The sequence below is a fragment of the Leptosomus discolor genome, chromosome 7 (genome assembly GCF_034619465.1).
Source record: "Leptosomus discolor isolate bLepDis1 chromosome 7, bLepDis1.hap2, whole genome shotgun sequence".
NCBI classification, from domain to species: Eukaryota; Metazoa; Chordata; class Aves; order Leptosomiformes; family Leptosomidae; genus Leptosomus; species Leptosomus discolor.
In genome coordinates, this window is record NC_141397.1 from 9,235,408 (window position 1) to 9,257,711 (window position 22,304).

General features: G+C 40.5%; 1 protein-coding gene across 1 annotated transcript in view; it reads left to right on the top strand.

Moving 5' to 3' along the window:
* STK31 (serine/threonine kinase 31) overlaps nucleotides 1–21,987 on the top strand; it is a 42,768-nt gene extending 20,781 nt beyond the window's left edge. Inside the window, exons 11-24 of the mRNA XM_086468183.1 lie at nucleotides 967–1,146; nucleotides 3,673–3,789; nucleotides 4,859–4,978; nucleotides 5,479–5,610; nucleotides 6,637–6,738; nucleotides 7,677–7,757; nucleotides 8,102–8,227; nucleotides 8,947–9,072; nucleotides 9,325–9,411; nucleotides 10,006–10,155; nucleotides 11,708–11,833; nucleotides 13,713–13,781; nucleotides 18,248–18,421; nucleotides 21,820–21,987. Of these exons, the coding sequence (XP_086324309.1) occupies nucleotides 967–1,146; nucleotides 3,673–3,789; nucleotides 4,859–4,978; nucleotides 5,479–5,610; nucleotides 6,637–6,738; nucleotides 7,677–7,757; nucleotides 8,102–8,227; nucleotides 8,947–9,072; nucleotides 9,325–9,411; nucleotides 10,006–10,155; nucleotides 11,708–11,833; nucleotides 13,713–13,781; nucleotides 18,248–18,421; nucleotides 21,820–21,987 (1,758 nt within the window). The remainder of the gene's footprint in view (nucleotides 1–966; nucleotides 1,147–3,672; nucleotides 3,790–4,858; nucleotides 4,979–5,478; nucleotides 5,611–6,636; nucleotides 6,739–7,676; nucleotides 7,758–8,101; nucleotides 8,228–8,946; nucleotides 9,073–9,324; nucleotides 9,412–10,005; nucleotides 10,156–11,707; nucleotides 11,834–13,712; nucleotides 13,782–18,247; nucleotides 18,422–21,819) is intronic.
* The last annotated feature ends 317 nt before the right edge of the window (nucleotides 21,988–22,304 follow it).

Here is a 22,304-nt window from a genome sequence, read left to right on the forward strand (position 1 = left end):
TCTTTCAAACTACAGAAGATTTCCTGCAAACACCAATGTAGCTCTCAAGTATTTTTCAGTGTGGGACTTTCCACCCAAGTGCAGGCAAGGCTGCTTTCTGTGAGGATGTTGTCTCTGCTGATCACTGACTGACAGATTCCTCCCTGACCCTGCTTGTTCTTCAGGTTTTGACAGACAGCCCTTTGTTTAAAAGTGATTTCTGTTTGCCCTGAGTGTTGGCCTCAATGCCTTTCCCTTATGTGTAGCACTTCAGTTTCTTTCCCAATACAGGTCAAAAGGAGGTGGACTCTGTGGTTCATGTACTTGCAGAATGCTTGGCTTTTAGATGGAAATAAAAGTTTCCAGACTGTAAAACTCATTTGAGAGGGCCTTCAGGTGACAGACATATAGGTAGTTGCTGTTCCATCTAGGAATCAGTGTGATGATGAAAGTGCATCAGAAAAGGTTTGACTTCTGAAGGGAGGAATCGGTCCAGAAGCATTCCTTGGGTGTCTGGCTGCTCACCTTGTTTCTTAGTACACGTTCACTTTGTTTTCTGAATTTGAGCAGTTCTATGAGCAGCCTTATAAATTTAACCCCCTTTTGCTCTTTATCCTGGTGAGTATGACTTTGAAGTCCAATCCGTAGGGAAGAAGAAACTAGAATGCAAATGACTTCTTAAGCTTTCTGTGGTGTCTTTTCCTTCCATGTTTTGGAGGGAAAAATCAGACTTTATGATTTCTGTGAGAGATCTTTTTCTGCATTGCCTTTTCTGGTGGATATACTGCCACTAGATCTGAGAGGAAACTGGAATATAAATTATACTTCATTGGATATAGAAAGAGGCTGTGTAGTAGAAATAATTTTATGCCAGCAGGTAGTGCTGACTTTTTCTGTGTTAAATGTCTTGATTTTTATAGCTAGTATACTGTCACACAATTCTTCTCCTTTGCAAACCTGTTTTTGTTTGATTCACATGATGCACAGGAGCTGTCTGCTTCTCTGGAGATGGTGTATGGTGAAGGTTCTGAAGCAGATGACTCTGAGGAGGTATTTCAACAGTTCTTTGAGTTGAAGAGTGTTAAAATGAAGAGATTAATTTGTGTCAGAAATGATACAGACACAGCTCTGCAAATTCTTGCTGACTGGTTTAGTGGCATCTTAAAGGTAAGGCAAACCATCAATCTTTCCTGTTGGTGAAAAAGGTGAAATATAACACTAAGTGGTGTAGGCATTAGCAGGGACCACTACCCGTGGCAGGGAGATTGTGCATATGAGCAGTGACGCTAAATGACAGTGCCTCAGTACAAGAGGGAAAGGTAATGCATTGAGGAACCGTGTTAATTTACCTCTATTCTTGGTGCACCTTTGTGGTGAGCCAGAGTTTATGCTTCCTTATGAAAGGACATCTTTTGTATAAAGATCAGTACTTTTATGCAAATACGACTTTTGTGTGGATGTACTCTGTTCATTGTGTGACTGAAATGCTTTCATTAGTCCTTTCAAGTGCCCTTTGGATGGGAAGACTTCGAATTTTAAAAGCTTCTAGTTCATAAATGCTGCTGAAAGAGGTGATGAAAGATCATTGTAAAGAAGCAGCCAATCTGACTTGACGTGATCTTGGTACAGGCTGCAGACAAACATGATTTTTTTGGTCATTGAAATGCTGGGTATGGAGAGTTTATGCAAATAAATTCTCCACTTCTGTTTGCATGTCCTGCAGTGTTTTCTGGAATACCATTCTGGTGCTGTCTGTCTGAGTTGTAGGAGGTTTGGAGGATGAGGTTGAATGCGTGTTACTTGCCTTAAAAGGAGATGGATGGTGGAAGTGGGTTACCATCCATTGAGTTCTGCTTGTAAAGAAAGCGCAAAGTAGGGAGGTAACTTTGGCTTCCCTGTCTCTGTGCTTAATATCTATGTTCTTGCTCAGTTTGGGACTCTTACTCTTCCTGGGAAGACTGTAAGCTGCTCTCCCTCAGTGCCTGCAGGCCCAGCTTCCTTGATCTCCTCCTTGTTGCACTGGGTATACATGTTCTCAGTTTGTGTTGCATAACCTTTCTGCCCGTGTGAATTGTATGTTATCCACAGGGGTCGTGTCCTTTCATGGTGAGTAGGTTTCCTGCCCTTGCACTTCACTGTACCCAGAGCATTTACTGTGGCTGAATGCTGTTGTGAATAAATGTTCCTTGACCTGATGATAAATGCTGTTCAGCAGCAGTGTAGACTTGTGCATGTCATGTGCAGTGTAACGCTAATGAATATAATCACTTGCAGATGTTTATAATCACGTCAGTTATTAGAGGGGGCAAACAAACCTGCAGGTGGGTTTCTGTGATTGCTGAGTGCAATTCAGAGCGCTATGGTGCATGTTTAAAAGTGACTGAAGTTTGTTAGTGTGGCGATGACCTTTAGTTTACCTGTTTGAAATCTGAACTTTTCTGCGAACAGTTCAGAGACACAGGAAATGTACAGACTTTTGGGACTGGGTTGGTAAAGCAGTGGTAAGTAGACCAAGGAAGAAATTTTCATTTATCCATCTTACTAATTTCAGCTTTTTATATGCGATTATTCTGTTGCAATTTAACTTCTAGCTCCTTTTTAAAAAAAGGTGTGAGTGGTTGCATAGAGGAAATGATTCTTTGAGGTGTTTCCTCTCCCCTTATTTTAAATAGATACATACTTTTAAATAGATACATACTCCTCTTCCTCTCTTTCTGAATCCACATTAATCTTGTGTAGCATTGATCAGAATTTACAATAGGAAATGGGTCAATGACAGACAAGGACATTTTCAAAGACTGGACAGCTCCTTTCCAGTATGCGACTCCAGGCTTTGCGGAGCAACATACTGTTTGAACTTGAGCTGCTAAAGGCTTTGTTTTTAGTTCCTCTAAGGTTAAGGCAATAAAATATTTTCACAGTCTTTAGGGGAATACACATGCTTGATAGGTAAATGAACAAGGTGGAGTTTGCCGGTTTCTGTTATGACTGTGTATCTTGCATGTTAAATACAGGACCATATTTTCATTTTAGTTCTGGTTGCCAGTGTAATATCTCTTCTTCTGTAGACACGAGTAACAAAAGTTTGCTGAAAACAACATTCAATGTAATTATAAGCTGATCTTACTGATTTTTCTCTGGCACCTTCTGTGTGTTATATCTTGAAGCTAAGTTATTTCTGAGGTCTATGAAAACGCATAGGGTTTCCTGGTGAAATTTTTAACCTTATTTCACACTTGATAAACCGTGAAATAGATCCCAGGATGTGTCTTTATCTCAGGTAGTGCTATATAGGAACGGAAAGCCCACTCAATAGTGAAACTGCCATATTGAGCATCTTGCCTATCATTGTGTGGGCAGCACACATGTTGATTTTTGATATGAAACAATAGGAGAAGGATTAGGATTCTTCTACTGTTTAATTTTTGGTAAAAATCAAAATAAGATTAGAAAAATAAAATCTGATCAAGGCAAGAATCAGCTTTCTTCTTGCCTGGTGAATCTTAACTCTGTTATTTCTAGAAGTTGTTATATCACTCAAGTGTGAGGCAGTTAAAGGTGAATCTGACAAATCCTGATTAGACTTCCACTGGTGCTAACTCTTTGTATTTCTTGCTTGTTTTTGCTGTCTGCTTGCTAACCTTACTTTCAATTGCAAGGCTGATTTTATTTTGGTTTTTTCCCTCTTTGAAGTGTTTTGACCTGATGTCGGAAGCATCTTCAGATTTAGAGGAAGTGGTTGGCAATGCGGATGAAATTCTGAAAAAGGTTGAGTTGGCTATTTGTGAAGAACTGAATGCTAACTTAAATGTAAGTTCTAATCATGCCTATTGTGTCGTGGTTTCTATATATTTTTATACATCTTTGATTTCAGTTTAAAGCTTTTCTTAATGTATCAGGTGAGTCTATTTGCTACAAGGCAGTGTTTATTTGATTTTTTTGTGGAAATGTGATGTAAAGTCACTCAGGTTGCTCCCCAGGGAGAAGAGAACATGTTTACCATTCAACAGGCAGAGGACAGCTTTGGGTTAAGGAACTTAGCTGTGTGTATGACTGGCTTAACTAAGAAATACTGGGAAAACTGGTTCTTCAGTCTTTATGTGCAGAGAAGCTTTCTTTGAGCTGTACTGAGTTTTGGTGCTCATGTTGAAAATACAGACGATGACAAGTAAGTTTCTGTTTAAAATAATGGAATTGCTTCTCTGGGTGAGTATGTATGGATAAATTTACTTTTTCCAGTCTTAAGAGATGAATAGTTTTTAGTCACTTTCATGCATGGAACAAGTATTCTTGCCTTACTGGTAGTTTTTTTCTATGTTTATGTTAGCCCTTTTCGCGGTTATTTACTCTTCTGATAAGCATTTCCTCCATTCTTTTTTGCTAACTCTTTGAGGTATTTGCATTGTCTCTGCAGTGAGAGTCCCTGCTGTGCTAGAGAATGGTCATGTCAGCAAAAGTGGAACGTGTCCTTTGGTGTAGCATCACACTAATGACAAACCAATGGCTTAGTCTGCTTGTGACTGCTCTCTGTGATAGAACCGGTGACTCTTGTTTAGAGTGGGAATCGGGAATGGTTGCGTGCTTTAACGCTTCATATCTGTTTAACCATGCTATCCTTACAAATATTCTGTCATAGCACATGGAATATGAAATTTGACTTAAATGCCAGTCATTTTTATTCTATTGAAACTGTTGGATGAACTCTTAGACTTGCTAACTTCCCTTTTAGAATCTCTTTAAGAAGAGAGAAAAGTGTGATAAATTATTTTTTTCATTAACAGTGGGAATTCCTTAGTAAAGGTTTTACATCTTAAATGTTGGTGTGTATGAATGAGGAGTAAACTCAATCTTTAATCTCCCTCTGTGTAATTCAATCTAGGAGCATGATGAAGCAGAGAAGGAAATAATTACGAGTGCTTACAATAAAGTTATACATAAAGTTTGTCAGGAGCAAAGTCTGACCACTGTCATACAGAGCAGATACTGGGCCAGTGTTGAGGTGAGTTTATGCCTTATTTATTTCTGTTACACTGATCTCTATTAGTAACCTTTTCTGACATTGTTTCTTTCTGAAATACGTCCTCTTATCTTTTTTATAAGGAAATTCTAGGGTTATATTGGTGATGAGAGATTGGTTGGGGTAAAGCTTAAGAATTGCAGTTGTGCATTACCTCAGCCAATGCTTCGTTTCATTTAAATACAAAGATACTTCTTAAAAAAAAAAAAATGTAGCAGAAGCTGGAATCTCTGAATTTATTACAAATCAGTCGTATGTAACGTCAGGGGATTGAGCTTTGAGTAGAATGTTGGCTTTTGAGCAGGTTGTTAATGTAATTAAAATGAAACACAATAAACATCTTCTGTGGGAAAAGACCCTGAAAAGCTGAATTCAGACAGGCTTCAGGCAGTTTCTCTAATGCATTGGACTAAAGTGTATTAAAATGGAGTGCTTGAACACGTTCTGATTTTTTTTTTTCTTTTTTTATCATTTCCTCCTAGTTCAAAAAACATTCTCAGGAATGGCTGAATAGAAAACCCAGTATTAACAACTTATTATCAATTAAGAAAACTGTGAAAAGCTTAAAGGCCCAGTTAAGGTGGAAGCTGGTTGAAAAGAACAACCTTGATGAAGTATGTAACTGTTACAGTGTAGGTGATTTTGTCTGTTTTTTTTTAAATTGGTTTAGAAACATTAATTTTGTCTATTCCAAGTAAGTGGTAACTCTATAGAACAGTTTTATGTTTTCTAACCTGAATTTTGCCTTTAACTGTGGAAGTTTTACAGGCCCCTGAGACCAAGGCTGAATGGCTTAAAACGAAGAAGTTGGTACAGAGCCACTTTTCTGTTTCAGTCCCCAGCTGTAGCACTGTGCTTTCAACGAAGTCCCTCTGATGACAGTCGCTGTTCACAGCGTGAACAGTTTTGTCCAGCTCTCTTTGTTGTGCTGGTTGTGTGATTGCTTTTAAGTTTTTACTTTGTTAATAATGCATGTACCTCCCCTTTGATGACAGAAGTCAATGTCTGTTCTGGTTTTCGGGGTTCCCCACTACCCCTCAGAGAAGTACAAAGAATGTAAATATTATCCCAGCTTCAGTGCTGTTTGTTTGATTGCGCATTAATTATTCTGATGATGCTTAAGGGAGAAAAGAACCTGCTTGTGTCTCTCTGTAAGCCTTTAAAGGGGCAGTAAGCTTCCAAGACTGATTTAAAATGAGACACACTAATGAAACCCATTGGGAAAAGGATTTTTGAATAATGAGGTGACATGAGGAAAATGCATGCTTGTGGGAGAAACAGGTGAATGGCTTATGGAACCTGGCATTGCTGGTAGATGAATGATGTTGCTGTTATGATTATATGTGATCAACTAATTAAAAAAAAAACCCAGCTCTCTGGCTTCGGAAACAAATAGGCAAAGGGCTAGAACATTTGGTGTGTCACATAAATAAAGGGAACACCTTTCTCAGTGATTAGGTTTTAAGAGATTCTTTTGCATTTCTAGGAAGGAGACTGAGTAAAACATACATTTGAGAATATGTTCAACTCCAGAACTGTGATATGGAAGCTGGTTTTTAATCCTGATGTAGTTAGGTTACCATTGTTTCGTATAATAGCAGAATGAGAATTATGCACTAACTTTGTTATTCCTAATGCAGTCTGATGGTTACAGTGAGTTGGAAATGACAAGAATAAAAGGTGAAATTGCTGATCTGCGAAATAGGGTTCTTCAGGAAATATCCAAGGAACAAGAAGAATATGTAAGTGTTTAAGTACTCAGGCAACTAAAACAAACCTTATTGAGACACATCTGCATTTCAGTTGCTTTAATGTGTGCTCTGGGTAAAATGGAAACTGATTTTTATAGTGTTGAATGTTAAGATGGCCCTTTTTTGGTGAAACCTATGGGAGGAGGCATGGAGACTGACCAGTTTTACCTCTGTTTGCACATAGTTTCTTCAGGCCTTCCCCCTCTTCCCCTCCTCCATAAGGGGGTGAAGTTCTCAACCCAGAAGAGGAGCTGCAGGTGGAAGCGTAAGCTTAGTTGCTGAAGAAAGACTATTTCTTGCAACAAGGGGAACTGTTTCCTCATGACTAGGTTAAAACAGGCTTTTATCCTGAAGTGAGGGAGATCACACTTTCTCCAGGCGTTCTTTCTATATGGAGGGAAGAGTTGGAACCATTGCCTTGTGAGCGAGTAGAAGGGCACTAGAATTTGTGGTGGAGGTACATGGTGGCTGCAGACGTAACATTTGTGTAACATGACAGCTGTGTGGGTCTGGAGATGCACGAGACACTGGTCTGTGTTATTACTTGATTTTTATTTTCCTCCACTTAGCTGTAGTGAAGTTGTTTTCCATTGTTCAGGCCTACTAATGCCACTTGTAGAAAAGATGAAGTATTTTCTGTGATAGTGCGTGAGCTGTTTGGGGCCTTAACGCTACCCACCCTCAGAGATTTAAAAAACCTGTCCATATTGAACTGCTGTATTCATGGTGTGTGTGCTTGTGTGTCTTGCTTTTTATTTTTTCTTTTTTTCCTTTAAAAAAAAAAGGCAAATGACAGTGTTATTGAAGGAGGTACAGTCATGGTCAATGTACATTTGATTGTCCTGGCTCTATGTTGCAAATGTCAGTGTATATTTATATGTGTCAGAAACTAGTGACCTGGAGCTGTGGGCCTTGTTTCCTTCATTTAGGAGAAGCTTACGTATTTGGTACAGAAATGGTTCCCTGAGTTACCCCTTCTTTATCCAGAAGCAGGAATTCTGAACTATATGGTAAGCTCAGATTGCGTTTGAATGCACTGTCAGTTACTGTTTTGGGCGCTGTCAAGGCTCTGTGCAGTCTCTGTCCATTTGGGGGAGGTATAGCCTGAGTGTTGTTTGTTGTGGCCTTACTCGTTTGCCCCCTCTTCTGGGAGATGTTCAAGGAATGCATTTCATTAGCTGCCTCATGGCCAGCCTCTTGGTAACAGATGCTGTAACTTTTTAACGTGTCCCAACTGGTTTTGTGCTTTGCTAAGCTGATTGAGGAAGAGGAGAGGTAGTTGAAGCCTCTGGATCTTACCAGCTGTTAAATGCTGTGCACTTACCCTGGATTTCTGCGTGTGCATGTGCTGCAGAACTCCGGCGGACTTGTGACACACAGCCTGGAGCGAGACCTTTTGGATGCTGAGCCCATGAAGGAGCTGAGCACGAAGCGACCTTTAGTGTGTTCAGAAATTCAGGGCCAGAAGGTTCTTTTAAAGGTAATGTGGGCACTGGCTTTCAGTTAGCACGGCAGGTGAGGCCTTGACTTACTAACGTGCTCCCTCTGAATGAACTCTGCTCTTCCTTTCATATCCTGGTGTTTAACAGCCCTTTTCTGATGACAAATGTTTTTTTGTCGGGGCCTGTACAATATGAAGCATTGTTTTCTTCCTCGATTGCTTTGAGTTCCTTACTGATTTGTGTGGTTTGTTTTTTTTTTTTTCTTCTGGTTCTTTTGAAGACTGCTGTAGTGAACAGTGCTTCACCTCTACTGTCTGTTCTTTCTGGTATCCTGTGGACCTTTTATCCTGTTCATTACTCCTGTCTCTTTATGTTGGTTTGTCTTCCTGATGACTTTACTGAGAAATTTCAGGAACTACTGCTTTTCCCTTGCTCTACTTCTCTACCAATCTGCTAGCAATTGGGAAACGAGGGGATGTAGTATTATGAGAGGCATAATTGTAAATATTCTTCTTGCCTTTGACTTGGCTTATTAAAATCTCAAATTAGAGACACTCTCCCTGTTTTGTTAGTACAGTCTTTCTAAGAGTTAATAAAATATGGGAATAGTCTATGACAGCTGAAATTGTTTTGTGTTAAGTAGAAGAGGAGGTTATTTGATGGCACCTAACAATATGCATTTCTTTAAAAAAAAGTTTACTGCAATAATGTTACAGGCATTAGGACTAATAGGTTGGGTATTTGTTTTGTTTTTAAGGGCTGCTTTGTAGATGTAAATTCGGAAGCCAAAGTGATAGAAAGAGCTGCAAAGTATCACAAAGCGTGGGCGAAACAGAAGGAGAAGTCTGGATTATTACAACTGTTGTTCCTTCTTTTCTGCAAGGCAAGATTCAAATTTATGATCTTGATTTCTGGTTTAAGCTGAAAGACTTGCAGTTGGACTGTAAAGCTTTAACATATTTTAAGTTGGAGCATTGAATCAGAAAAATATTTCCTTTCTGAGTTTAGATAAACTGTCTGCTTGGTAAACATAATGAATTAATTTATCACACATCTAGTCATATTAAACTTCCCAATAATTCCCAGTATTCCTGATATTCAAAATAATATATTTTTCTTGTCGTTGTTGTTGAAGTCTGATCCTTTGGTATATTTGATGGTCCCGTACTACCCTGGAGCAAGTCTGGGAAGTTTACAAGCTGATACACCTCTAACTTTAGAAGTAAGTATAACTGCTTAGACTTATCAGCATTTTATTTTGTAAGTTTTTGAATTGAACTCTTACTGGTTTGCTGTATCTTATGGTGCTGATGGTATTTCACCAGTGTACTTCCTTTGGTGGCTGACAGTGACTGTACGAAGTTGCACAGGGTAGCTTGGCTGGCATTCTTGGCATCTGGTCAGGCAGTAGTTTATAGCTTTCTAAAAGAGATTTTGCTTGGATACACTTTTTTCTTTATTACTAGTACATTTTAGGAGTACTGGAGTTGCACACGTTAGATGTTTACAGTCTTTTCTCTAGCTGTGTTTGCTGACTTGAAGCTTCTGTTTGCTGACTTGGACCTACTTGTAAAGGCCCAAGTTGCATGGGTTTTTGCCGTTGTTTTTCTCCCCCCCCCCCCCCCCCCCCCCCCGCCCTGTATTTTTTTAATGTTAGTGATTTGTTAAACGGTGACTGCATTTTTCTTCTTGTTTCCTGCCTGGCTGTGCAAGTCATAAGAATCTTACTGGGAATTCTGGATAGAAGCTTAGTTGGTACTGTGCTTTGTGTTTTCCATATCTATCTTTGTAATAAACACCCAAATTAAATCATTAGGAGGCTTTAAAAGTGATGAAAGGAGTGGCCCAAGGTCTACAAACGTTGCATGGAGCTAATATAGTACATGGATCTCTGCATGGAAATAATGTTTTTGCTGTGAATCGAAAACAAGGAATCGTTGGAGACTTTGATTTCACGAAATCAGAGGTAAAAAAAAATCCTTTAGTGACTTTTAGTCAGAATTATATATCGAAACAGACAACTGTGTTTGCAGTTTACAAGATTTATTGATAAATGTTGTGCTCAGCAGTGAGAGTCCCGTTTCGTATTCTGAATAGGGTTGGGCAGTCTGAGTCTTGTTGAAATTTTTGTAAACGCAACGGAATCTTGGAGAGGGAAAAGGTGAATTGCTAACTGTGGGCTCTGGTTAAGCAGAACAGCGGAACAAAAAAGAGAATTTGCAGTAGTTTGTTGGCTGGCTGTCCTGTATATTTAATGGCAATCAGTGTCATCAGAAGTGAAAGTAAGAACTCATGTTCGAAGAAGGGCTAGTCAAACTCATATGAAATCTTTGCCTTTCTGTTTGATAGCTAATGGGGATCTAGTAGTGTTTTAATCTGTCATGGTATTTGGTACATTAATGGAATTTTACATGTTGCCTATATATATATATATATACTTCTGATTTAGTCCTCAGTTTCTGTAGTAGAGAATTTCATAGTTATTCTTGGGGAGAATCTAGTAGCGGTAAGTTTCATGGGGAACCCTTATTTCTGCTTTAGAAATGCATTTTCTATTAATCTCATGAAGGATGTCAAATGTTTGGACAGCAAGGTGTGCTTCCCTTGAACTTCAGTTTTCAACATGCTAAAGAGAGATGCATTAAAAATTTTTGACAGCTGAATTTTCTGAAAGGTCATACTTGGTACAGATGGTGTCGTGAAAATTGCAAGAGCTGAGGAAGATTGTCCCTTCCTTTACTTCTCCCTGCAGGTATGGGCTGTGCTGAAACGAGCAGCTTATGTGTGATAGAGCAGGGAAGTTCCACCTATGGTTCACAGCCTGGATCCAGTGTGTGCCCCCTCTATACAGGTGTCAGTACTGCTCAGAGCTTGTACTTTCCACATGAGCGGAGCTGGTAACTGATGTGTTAGCGAGGACTCTTGGCAATCTGGAGTCTAGTCTTCTCCAGTCTGGCTGTAGCTGGTGCTGCCTGCTGTCATGGAAGGGGATCGAAACTCAGGGTCTAGCTTTTGTTTTGATAGGAGACAGTCCTAAAATACGCTGGAGACCGGGAGGGAGGAAGCAGCTAGTTTCAGGTAAAGATCAGAAAGTCAGTGAAGAAAATAGGAGAGGTGACAGAACTGAACTTTAGAACTAAAGTTCTCCAAAATACTGCCAAATGTATTTTAATATTTGTGGGTTTTTTTTCTTTTCTAAATTGAGAAGATTGGCAGTTTGTATTCTTTATCACCTTATGAGCTTTAATAGTTCTGATATGGAGTAAGATCTGCAATCCCTGTTCTTCTGTTACAGTTACAGCTGAGAAATATGTGACGTTATCTCTTTTTTTTTTTTTTTTTTTCCCTTATGCACCACTTTTTTTTGATCAGTAAAGGAGGATTTTACATTTCAGTCTGGGTCAGCACAGAACTCTATGGTAAAGTTGTCCGACACATTGAAAGGAAGAAGGAGATACATCTGCTTCAATGCGCTGTTGGTCTTGCTTGAAATTATGGGTACAGCTTTTCCCCCATAGGAACAACGAGCTGCTGTGAACACGATGGTTGTCAGCACCCTGAGCTTAGTTTCTCCTGAACTGAAAATGGGACAGCCAGCTTCTCCAGCCTCGGACATGTATGCTTATGGCTGCCTTCTGTTCTGGGTATGTTACAGCTTGTGAGAGCGTTTCGAGTAATATCATGAAACTGTAGCAGGCTTATGAAGAGCAATGAATGTTACCTCTAACTTCTGCTTTGAACTATTTTGGCAAAATAAGTGTTCATGTTTTTAACTGAGTGGTAAGCGTGGTACGAATGGGAGTTACGATTATTGGCAGGAGACGGTAATTTTTTTTTCTGAAAAATACACCATGTAATTTGTATAGTAATATGAACAAAAATTATGGTTTTGTTCCTCATGCTGTGGATTGCGAGTTTTCGCTGCGCTTCCCATTCATTCCTTGTAAGCCTTTTTTTTTTTGACCTTGCCCCTGAGGAATTACCCAAATCGAAAGAGGGGAGATGAAGGCAAGGATGGGACTGTCATATGTTTTGTTGGTGGCAACAGTGCTTGGATAGGTGTTTTATTTCTTGGTGTGTGTTACGCCAGGGAGGAGAAAGCAATCTAGTTTCCTGTGTTAGGTGGTAAGCTGCATAGCATCTCCTCCACCTTGTTTTTGTCTTCTGGCACTGTATTGCTGCCTCCCCAGCTCAGGGTGTCAGTGCCACCTGCTCTGAATGGGAAAACTTCAGCTCTCCCAGCCACAAGCTACCCAGCTAGTGTTGATGTTCCCAGGCAGTGGTTTCTGCATGAGCACTTGACATAGGGGAACTGGTTTACTGACTACCAGTTGGAGCTCCAGGTACATGGAGGCTTTTTGGGGAAACACTGGCAGTTCCATCAGCTACGCAGTGATGGCTTCGGTAATCCCTTCTATGCTGTAGCATCTTAAAAACACTTCCTAACAGATGTAAACTGCTAGTTCATAGGTACGCGCTGTCGGTTACCTGTGCTGAGAAGATGAAGCTGGTTCATGTAAAAGTCACTCTTCATTATGTTTTATTCCCAATTTAGGAATCAGTTGCTTAACTGATTTTTACTGAAATAGATGAACTGAAGTGTAGCTTAATGTCATAGATGTTTATAACTTATCAACGTGGTACAGTTTAGTTAGAACACTTTCAGTACCACTATTCAGATCCTTATCTGTTCTAGAAAAAAGGTTTTTACAAGTAGAAGTGAGTAAAAAAAAGAAACAGTAAAAAAAAGGAAACGAAGAGAGTTTTACAAATGACTGGCTCTGCCTAAAGAGAGTGTGTGGAACACAGCAAGATCAGCATTATTCTGAAACCTCATCCAAGTTTGCCAGCTGAATTTCAGTCCACATGTAACTAATCGTTGGCTCGGACTTGGTGTTGTGTTAATCATTTGTGTTCTCCCTCTTTAAACAGCAGTGCCACTTTTGAAAGTGAGACAGTGGTATTCCAAGTTCTCTGCTGATCTGTGTCACAAGAGCCCAGCACTTACTAAACACGTGCTTGCTTTTGTTGTCTATGTAATTGTTCAGAATAGTCATTTTCAGCTTAACCTGCGGGCAGGGTTTTGAAAAATGCTGCACTCGGGCATGGTTCTAGGCAATAGTAAAGCCTGGGGAAATTTTACTTTACTGGTGGGTACTACAGGATTCACATTTGTCTGTTAGAGTGCACTTACCCCTCAGCATTTCTTAAATGAGGATTATGTAATTAAATGTACAGCTCGGGCATGGATTTTGAGTTATATTTTTAGAGATCTCTTTCTTTTTGACCTCTAAAAGTTTCTTCTGATACAAATTTTTTCCCTTTTTTTCTATGTAAGGGGAACTTGAGCCCTTGCATGTTTTACCCTACTGTGAAATTAGGAAAAAGCCTTTCCCTGCCATTTTCCCATAACAATCCATTTTCATTTGAAACCTGGAATCTCCTTGACTGATACTTGGTTTTGTTAAACTAAAGGGCAAAAAACTCACCAGTGTTACACATTATGTATCTTTTCATTTGCAGCTTTGTGTTCAAAACCAGGAGTTTGGCATAAAAGAAGATGGAACACCTGAGGTGGATGCAGTTGTCATGGTATGTTAAATATCAGATGAGGCAGATTAGGCTGCTCTTGTTTAGAGGTGGTTAATAGATACTTTTTTAAAAGTCAGACATTTCATTGTAAGTGCTGGGCTGAGAAAATGTTATTAATTGACTCTTTGGATAATTCTAAATAGCATGCATAAATAAAATGATGTTTGAGAATGTAGAAAACTGCGGAGTTTTCTTAATACTTAACTCCGACCTCAGGAGGAGCAGCCTCTCCACAGATAACTATTAACTGAATAACACCAAGTTACAGACTTGAGGAGTAAGTCATTGAGTCAGCTTCAGAGGAGGTATTTGAACTAGGAACCTGTCTTTTCTGAAGTCAGGGAAGTTGACTTTGTTCATCTGGCTTCCTGCATAATGATTGCACAGTGCTTGAGCATTAATAAATCAACCAAATTCCATTTTAATCACTTAAATGCAGTTGTAAAAGTGTATTGTGCCCTTTATTCTTTGGGTTTTTTGGTTGTTTTTTTTTTAATGTGAAACAAAAACCTTCCTGTGCCTCAGAAACAAATGCACAGATATAAGTGGACCCTGCATGATACAAATTTGTGTTGCTGCTTTCATTCTTTCTACTCTCAACTGTTGTTCTCTGTCTACTGTATGCCAGCAACTGCTGTCAACCTTGAACTCTTATTTTCAGTCGCTTTTTTGAAGCTTATCCTTGCCCAGTGTCTCATGACTCTCGGAGAATGAGAAGTAGGTCTCCAGCTTTGAAGTCGATGCTTCGCTAACTTACCTGTCTCTTGGATGTTAATCATGAGCAGATGACTTCATGGCCTTCTCTCTCTGTACCTTAGTTACCTGAGCAAGTGCTTGTCTTTCCTTGGGTTTCTTTTCTTGTGTAACTCTTTCCCGTAAGCTTTCAGCCTTCTGACCAGGAGTTACGACCTTTTTTCTTGCCCGCTTTCAACCTCTTCTGCCTTTGCTACAGGTGATTCCTTTTCCTCCTTATAAAAGTTGGAATAACAGAAGACATGCCACCATATATAGTTTAAAGACATTCACTGGGAGGTTTATGGACCTTTTTCAGATCACAAGCCTTCCCAGACTAGTTTCTGCTTCATACTTTTTAGTGTACTTCTGCCCATCTAGTTGCTGCTTTGTTCTTGTCCTGTGTCCCTCCCATCTCCCTTGATTTGATAGCTCGTATATTTATTTAATATGTGTGGACTCCTTCTCATATCATGCTTATTCTGTTGATCTTACTCCAAGTGAGAGCTTACTGCTCTGTCTAGATTTGAGAAGGCCGTGAAACTCCTTGAATCGAGCCTTGTACTGTTACGAAAAAAACCTGCAAGCAGGTGACTGTTTAGCTTTTAAGTGAAGTCATAGGTTATGGATAGAATTTTGTAAAGAATATGGGGAGGAGTTGGAGGTTAATCCTCCTATTTTCCAGAAAGGTAGGAAAATACTTTAAATGGAAAAGTAGAAAACAAAGCAGTGGAGTTGCTGTTGGTCAGATAAATTTGGGTTGTTTTGTCAAGGGAAAAAGAAACCCAAATAATAAATCCCTCTTTATTGGTTATACTTATGTATTAATGATTTGCCTGCTTTGCAGAGATAACAATGAAAGCATGGAGCTAAAGTACTAGAGTTGTGCTCATTATGAGCTTACTGTGTCATCTTTACTGTATTTAGGTTAAGAAACTGTCAGGATACAGTACCAGACTAACGCTGCTCTGGTGGTGCCAGTGTCCAGGCAGGGTGGCTTGTGTATCACAGCGTAACACAGTACTGTAAATAATCTTGTTTTATTAGATGACTTTTATCCTCTACAGTGTGTTTTTTAATAACTTCATTTCAACGGTGTTCTCCAGTGATGAAAACATTACTGATGATAAAGCACAGGACCATCTACCAAATTCCTCTGCAAAATTATTTCCAGTGTGAAACTACTATGAAAGAGTAAAACATGCAGCATTTGAGTAGGGAAGTGATCTTGTAAATACTATTTCTTATTCTCATTATGGTTGTTTGGTTTCTTACTAAAAATTAGGTGAATCTCATGAAACACACAATACTATAGGAAAGAAAGTTCAGTACTTCATGATTCACCCTTAGGGCTAACTAGGAGGTTTTAAATGTATTCCACAAAACTTGTGCAGAACTGTCTGCCCAGTGCATCATTCAGTGTTATGCGTAATAATCCTTAGATACTGAAAAACCTAACTTTCTTTCCTGCATAAGAGAAACTTGATTGTTCAAGGAAGTAGAAAAGATTTCTTGGGACATTGAAAATAAGAGTTGGTTCACTTCTGTTTTCCATAAAATTTCCGCTGTGGTAATGTTTTACAAATAAGGTCTGAAATACGCAAATCAAAGTTTAAATGGCCAGGGTCAAGGTATTATAATTCTGTGTTCTTCTCTAGCAGGTATTTTCTGAAGTGCAAACAGCTGCCTTTATCTCAAAGACAATTGATGAATTTCGCTATTATTGTTCTTAGCAGAGATTAATTAATTTTGCAGCTTTTAATAAGAGCAAGTTTCCTTAATCTTTTTCACTGATGAAAAGAACCAGCATTTGATTTTGACCTTGTCAGGCGATAGAATCCTAATCAATATATCATTGTCGGCAGTTTTTACGGATTCATCCTGGATGCGTGTGCATGCACGTGCACCAACCACCAAAGCCTGCTGGAGAGCCATCTGTGCTGCCTGCAGTGCACAGGAACACACAGGAGGGTTTTACTGAGAAATGTAGTACTAATAAATATCTTTCAGCTGTTTCTTGGGGAATCTTTTAGACCTCTGGCTGTTAATCCTTGTCCCAGTTCTTGGGGAAAATCTATTTTGCTTTTAAGTGCTTTATCTATAATCAGCTTATTCAGAATTAATCTCCATGTCCATCTGCAGGCTCTTGACAGGCTGGTAATTTCCCTTCCATCTCAGTCTTGTGCCCAGAGGAATTGCACACTTGAAACTAGTAAAATTTTTGTTGTTTTCAGCAAATGTAAAATTGCCACAGGAAAACAACTTTAAACCTTAAAACAGGGATATTAATGTTGAGGAAGAGCAAAGTTTAGAGATAAGATATTGCAGCCACTCATTTAGCCATGCCAGGCTTCATTGTTCAATGTGTTTCAGCATCCAGTTTTGCATATTAAAAAAAAAAAGTAAATAAGAGCAAGCACAATGAAATGGAGTAAAGATGATGAAATGTTGCACTACAGCAGTATTCCTTGTGGAATCAATTTTCAGTTTCCATAGGGCGAGAAGATGGTGAGAAGGGCTCATTTGTGGTTGACAGACATTTGGGAGTATCGTGAAATGAAAATACACAAGTACAAAGCTTTGCAAGCTCTTTAAATGCTCAAACTTTCTTCACGTTTAATTTTGTGTAGTTATGGTTCACTCCTGTGTTTCATTGCATATGTTTGGATCTTCTTAACTAGATTTTTCCTTTAAGCTTTTAAAATGTTTTACAAACATTTAACAATCTTTTTTACCTGTAAGATCAACTGTTTTCAGATTTCATCTTTTCACCCAGATCTCGGATGATTTGGGAAGTGGCTAATTCCCCAAAGTCACTCGGGTATTAGTGGAAGAGTTGGAAATTGTCTCTTGGTTTTGTCGTCTTTGCCTACTTGTGTACATTCCTTTGCATCGCATTGATTCTTCTGTCTGGGTGAAATGGGGATAGGTGAGAGGTGTACAGGTATCTTGTGCTTTGCTGCTTTATCGACCCTGGTTGTAGGTGTTGCTGGCTTGGAGACTGTGAACAAGCAAGCCCTCTCATGGAAAGATTCTGCTCGCGCTGAGTTTTGGTAATCTGGATCTCCAGATCAGCATTTCAGACTGTCTTTCTTGCTGTCCCTGTGTCCAAATCCAGTGTGTGCACTTCCTCAACAGCTGATGTTTATGTATATGTGTAGCAGCTGTGTTTTTATGTTTTGTTTATGGAGTCTGGCGTTGGTAATGTGCTCAGCATTTAGGCACGTAATCCCTTCTGATAAATCCGAAGCCCCTAAGTGTAAGTGGTGGGTTAATAGCGAAATAGGTGCTGTTGATTTAGGGCCTGTTACTTTGGTTTTCTTTTTCTTTCCTGTGCTCTTGTAGAGAGACAAAGCAACATAACAAAAGATGAAGTTGTAGAAGGTGAATGGCACCTGTTCTGTTCCTTCTCAGTAGAAAAACCAACTTCAGTATTTCTCTAATTTATAGTAATTCAGTGAACTGATATTTTGAAATATGATAATAACTCACGCTCCTCTGTGCAGTTTGCTGGCACCACGTTGACAGACCTGGTGCTGAACACTTGCTTTTTGTGTTGTTAATGGGCACTATGACTGTCAAGTGCTGCTAACCAGTAGGAATGCTGTGGTACCACCTTTTGTGAGGGCTTTGGGCCCTAAGCGCTTACAAGGTGTGTTCATCAAACAGTTGGTTGTTACTTGTAATCTCGTTTGTTTTGCTTGCTGATGAAGTCCTTCTCCCTCTGTTTGCAGGATGATAAAGTTAAATCTCTTCTCCTGAATTTATTCTCCTGTAACAGACTGACAGCTGAGCAGGTGCTGAGGGATGATTGCTTCCTCCTAGTTGATGTGATTCCGGTTTCACCAGAACCAGGTGAAGAGCATGAGCCACCTGAAGAACATGATTCTGAGAAGACAGTTGAGGGGGTGGGGGGGGAGAAAGCAGTCCACTGAGGAGAATGGAGCAAACCATACTGAATAGATGAGGAACTCTTCCATCAGATGTTTGATTGAGACTTCTGGTTTTGAACTCATTGTCCTGATCTGAAATCTCAAAATAGAAAAGGTTTGGTAGCTGCAGTTGTATTTTGTGATTACATAATCTTCAATGTATTTTCTTTTGAGTACATTTTATTCTAAGTAACCATTTGGGGGTGTAAGTGTGGTGTTACTGTTTGTGTTCTTGGTTTGTCAGCCTTTTTCTTTGTCCGTTATGTAGGCTTTAAATTTACAGAGAATAGTAGTGTTTGATGCCAGAGGTCTTCAAGATGAAGCTTTAGTGAATTGTTTTTGTATCCAGTTGTCTATCTCTCTTCTTGTTGTGATTCCAGATACCCTAGAGCATCTTTAAGAGGAACAGGTTATTACCTTTTTGCTGGAGTTTTTTTTTGTGATTGCATAGACAAGTTGTTCCTACAGCAACTGCCTTCAAGATTTAAATAAATAAATAAAGTACTGCTTTGACAGCTGGTAAAGGAAATGGAAAGCAGCCTGCCTCTTTTTTTGTCTTTCTGCATTTGAAAAATACAATTGGCTTTCTAGAGAGCAGGCATCCTTCTAGTTGTTCCTTTGCAGTGGAACCAAAATACTGTACACACACGTTTACAAAAACTACTGCTTATTTGCTCTACATAAGTGCGTGTGTGTATCATCTGTTCTTAAAGGTTGTTTGCGATAGCTACGAAGGTGTGATTTTCACGAGCGGGTTTGTTTGCATGCAACACTTTGCTGTTAACGTTACCATTCAAAGAGTTTTGTCAGCTCTTTATTTTACAGGAAATTGTTGCTTATCTTTATGAAGATTTTCCTTTCTTCTGAGAAGGAAACAGGCCAAAATGTGCAGAGTCGCTGTAGCAACATATTTAGCCTCTGGGTGTTGCTCTTGGACAGCCCTGTTGGCAGACTAGTATTTTGTAGAGGAATTATTGAAGCTGCGTGATGCTGGATGAAGAATATAAAAATGCAGTATGTAATGGGCAAGAAGCAGCACCAGGGGAATTGGGGAGCCCTCAGGTACAATAATACAGTCCACAGTGGATAGAAGATACCACCTTGGCAGATCCACCTCTGATATTAAGACTTGGTTTTCCATCCTTGAACCACTTAGTTTTTTGTATTTTTCATTAAATGGTAATGTTTTTTTTTAAATTTCTGTAATGTGAGTGTAATCAATGATAGTGAAACTTGTGTTTAAAAATATTTTTATAGAGAGTTTTTTGTTACTGTGGTAAATATTTTCATTACAGAAATGACAGAGCAATACTACCTTGGGTTTTGTGAGTGAAAATAATCACTTCAGCAGTTTTGTGGGATGCTTTCCAAATACTGATTGCAGTGTTTCACTGTTAATAAAAGGCTAACTTTAATTTTAATTAATGTTAAACACTGAATAGAGGTTATAAGACTAACTTGATGGTTTGTGTTGTGTCACGTGTATTAGAATAAATTTTTGCCCAGATTTCCTGCTTCAGAGTCCGTGCAACCTAAAGTGTATGTTGGAGAATCACAGAATGGGTAGGACTTGGAAGGGACCTCTAGAGATCATCTAGTCCAACCCCCCTGCTAAAGCAGTGTCACCTAGAGCAGGTCACACAGGATCCTGTCCAGAGGGGTTTTGAGTATCTCCAGGGACGACGACTCCACAGCCTCCCTGGGCGGCCTGTTCCTCTGCTCTGCCACCCTCAAAGTAAAGTTTGTCCTCATGTTCAGGTAGAATTTCCTGTGCTCCAGTTTGTGCCCATTGCCCCTTGTCCTGTCACTGGGCACCACTGAAAAGATCCTGGCCCCAGCCTCTTGACACCTGCCCTTTAGATATTTATAAGCATTGATGAGGTCCCCTCTCAGTCTTCTCCAGCCTGAAGAGCCCCAGCTCTCTCAGCCTTTCACCATAAGAGAGATGCTTCAGTCCCCTCATTGTCTTCGTAGCCCTCTGCTGGACTCTCTCCAGTAGTTCCCTGTCCCTCTTGAACTGGGGGCCCAGAACTGCACACAGTACTGCAGATGTGGCCTCACCAGGGCAGAGTAGAGGGCAGGATGACCTCCCTCAACCTGCTGGCCACACTCTTTTTACTGCACCCTAGGAGACCATGGCTGCCTTGGCCAATGTTTCCCAGGTCTTCCTTCTTGCCCTTTTTGAAGACTGGAGTGACATTGGCTTTCCTCCAGTCCTCAGGCACCTTTCCTCTTCTCTATGACCTTTCAAAGATGATGGAGAGTGGCTTAGCAACTGCATCTGCCGGCTCCCTCAGCACTCATGGGTGCGTCCCCTTGGGGCCATGGATTTGCGAGTGTCCAGTTTGCCTAAAATCCAATCCTCCTTGACCAAGGGGTAGTCTTCCTTTCTCTAGACTTCTTCCCCTACCCCCAGGATCTGGGATACCTGAGGGCCAGCATTAGCAGTAAAGGTTGAGGCAAAGAAGGCATTCAGTAACTCCACGTTCTCTGTATCCTCCGTCACTAGGGCACCCACCTCATTCAGCAGCAGGTCCACATTTTTTCTGGTCTTCCTTTTGCTACCAGTGTATTTGAAGAAGGCCTTCTTGTCTTCAGCATCCCTAGCCAGACTTAATTCCAAGTGGGCCTTAGCCTTGTTGCATCCCTGCATACTCTGACAACATTTCTATATTCCTCCCAAGTAGCTAGCCATGTTTTCCACATGTTGTAAACTTTTTTCTTCCCTTTGAGTTTTTCCAGAAGCTTCTTGCTCGTCCTTTGCTTGATTTCTTCCTTGTAGGGATGCATCGGTTTTGGGCTTGGACGAAGTAGTGTTTGAATAGCAACCAGCTCTCTTGGAGCCCTCCTGCCTTCTAGAATCCTGGCCCATGGGATTCCTCCAAGTAGGTCTTTGAAGAGGATAATTTAGCTCTTTTTCAAGTCCAGGGTTGCAATCCTACTTACTGCCCTGCCTCTTCCAAGCAGGATCCTGAACTCCACCATTGCATGGTCACTACAGCCAAGGCTGCTCCCACCCTTCATCTCCAACCAGTCCATCTTTCTTTGTTAGCACAAGGTCCAGCAGCTCACCTCTCATTGGTTCATCCACCACCTGTTTCAAAAAGTTATCATCAATACTCTGCAGGAACCCCTTGGACTGTGGGGTGTCTGGCTGTGTTGCTTCTCCAGTAAATATCAGGGTAGTTGAAGTTCCCCATGAGAACCAGGGCCTGTTATTGTGAGGCTGCTTTCAGCTGGCTGTAGAAGGCTTTGTCTGCCTCCTCTCCCTGATCAGGTGGCCTGTAGTAAACACCCACAACAGTGTCACCTGAGTTAGCCTGCCCCTTAAGTCTTACCCATAAGCTCTTGACTCGTTCTTCATCCCTCCCTAGGCAGAGCTCGATACGTTCCAGGTTTTCTCACACATGAAGAGCAACTCCCCCACCTCACCTAGTTGGCCTGTCTTCCCTGAAGAGTACGTAGCCCGCCATGACAGCATTCCGCCCATGCGAGCTATCCCACCGTGTCTCTGTGACTGCACTGAGACCGTGGTCCTGTGACCGCGCACAGGTCTCTAGCTCTTCCTGTTCGCTCCCTATGCTGCATGCGTTGGCGTACAGGCATTTCGGAGAGCATGCAGGTTTCCCTGGAGGGATGGAGGAGGACCCACCATAGCCGTACACACTCTTGAGGCAATTGTCCTGGTTCTCGTCTGGGGAGGGAGCTAAGGAACACTTGTTGCTCTGCTTGACCTAGCTTATTGCCCCGTTGGATACGATGGCATTGCCACTTTGGATTCCACCCCAAGTCCTCCAGTTTAAAGCCCATCTCACCAAGTTGGCCAGCCTGTTGCCAAAGATACCCTTGCCCCTTCCAG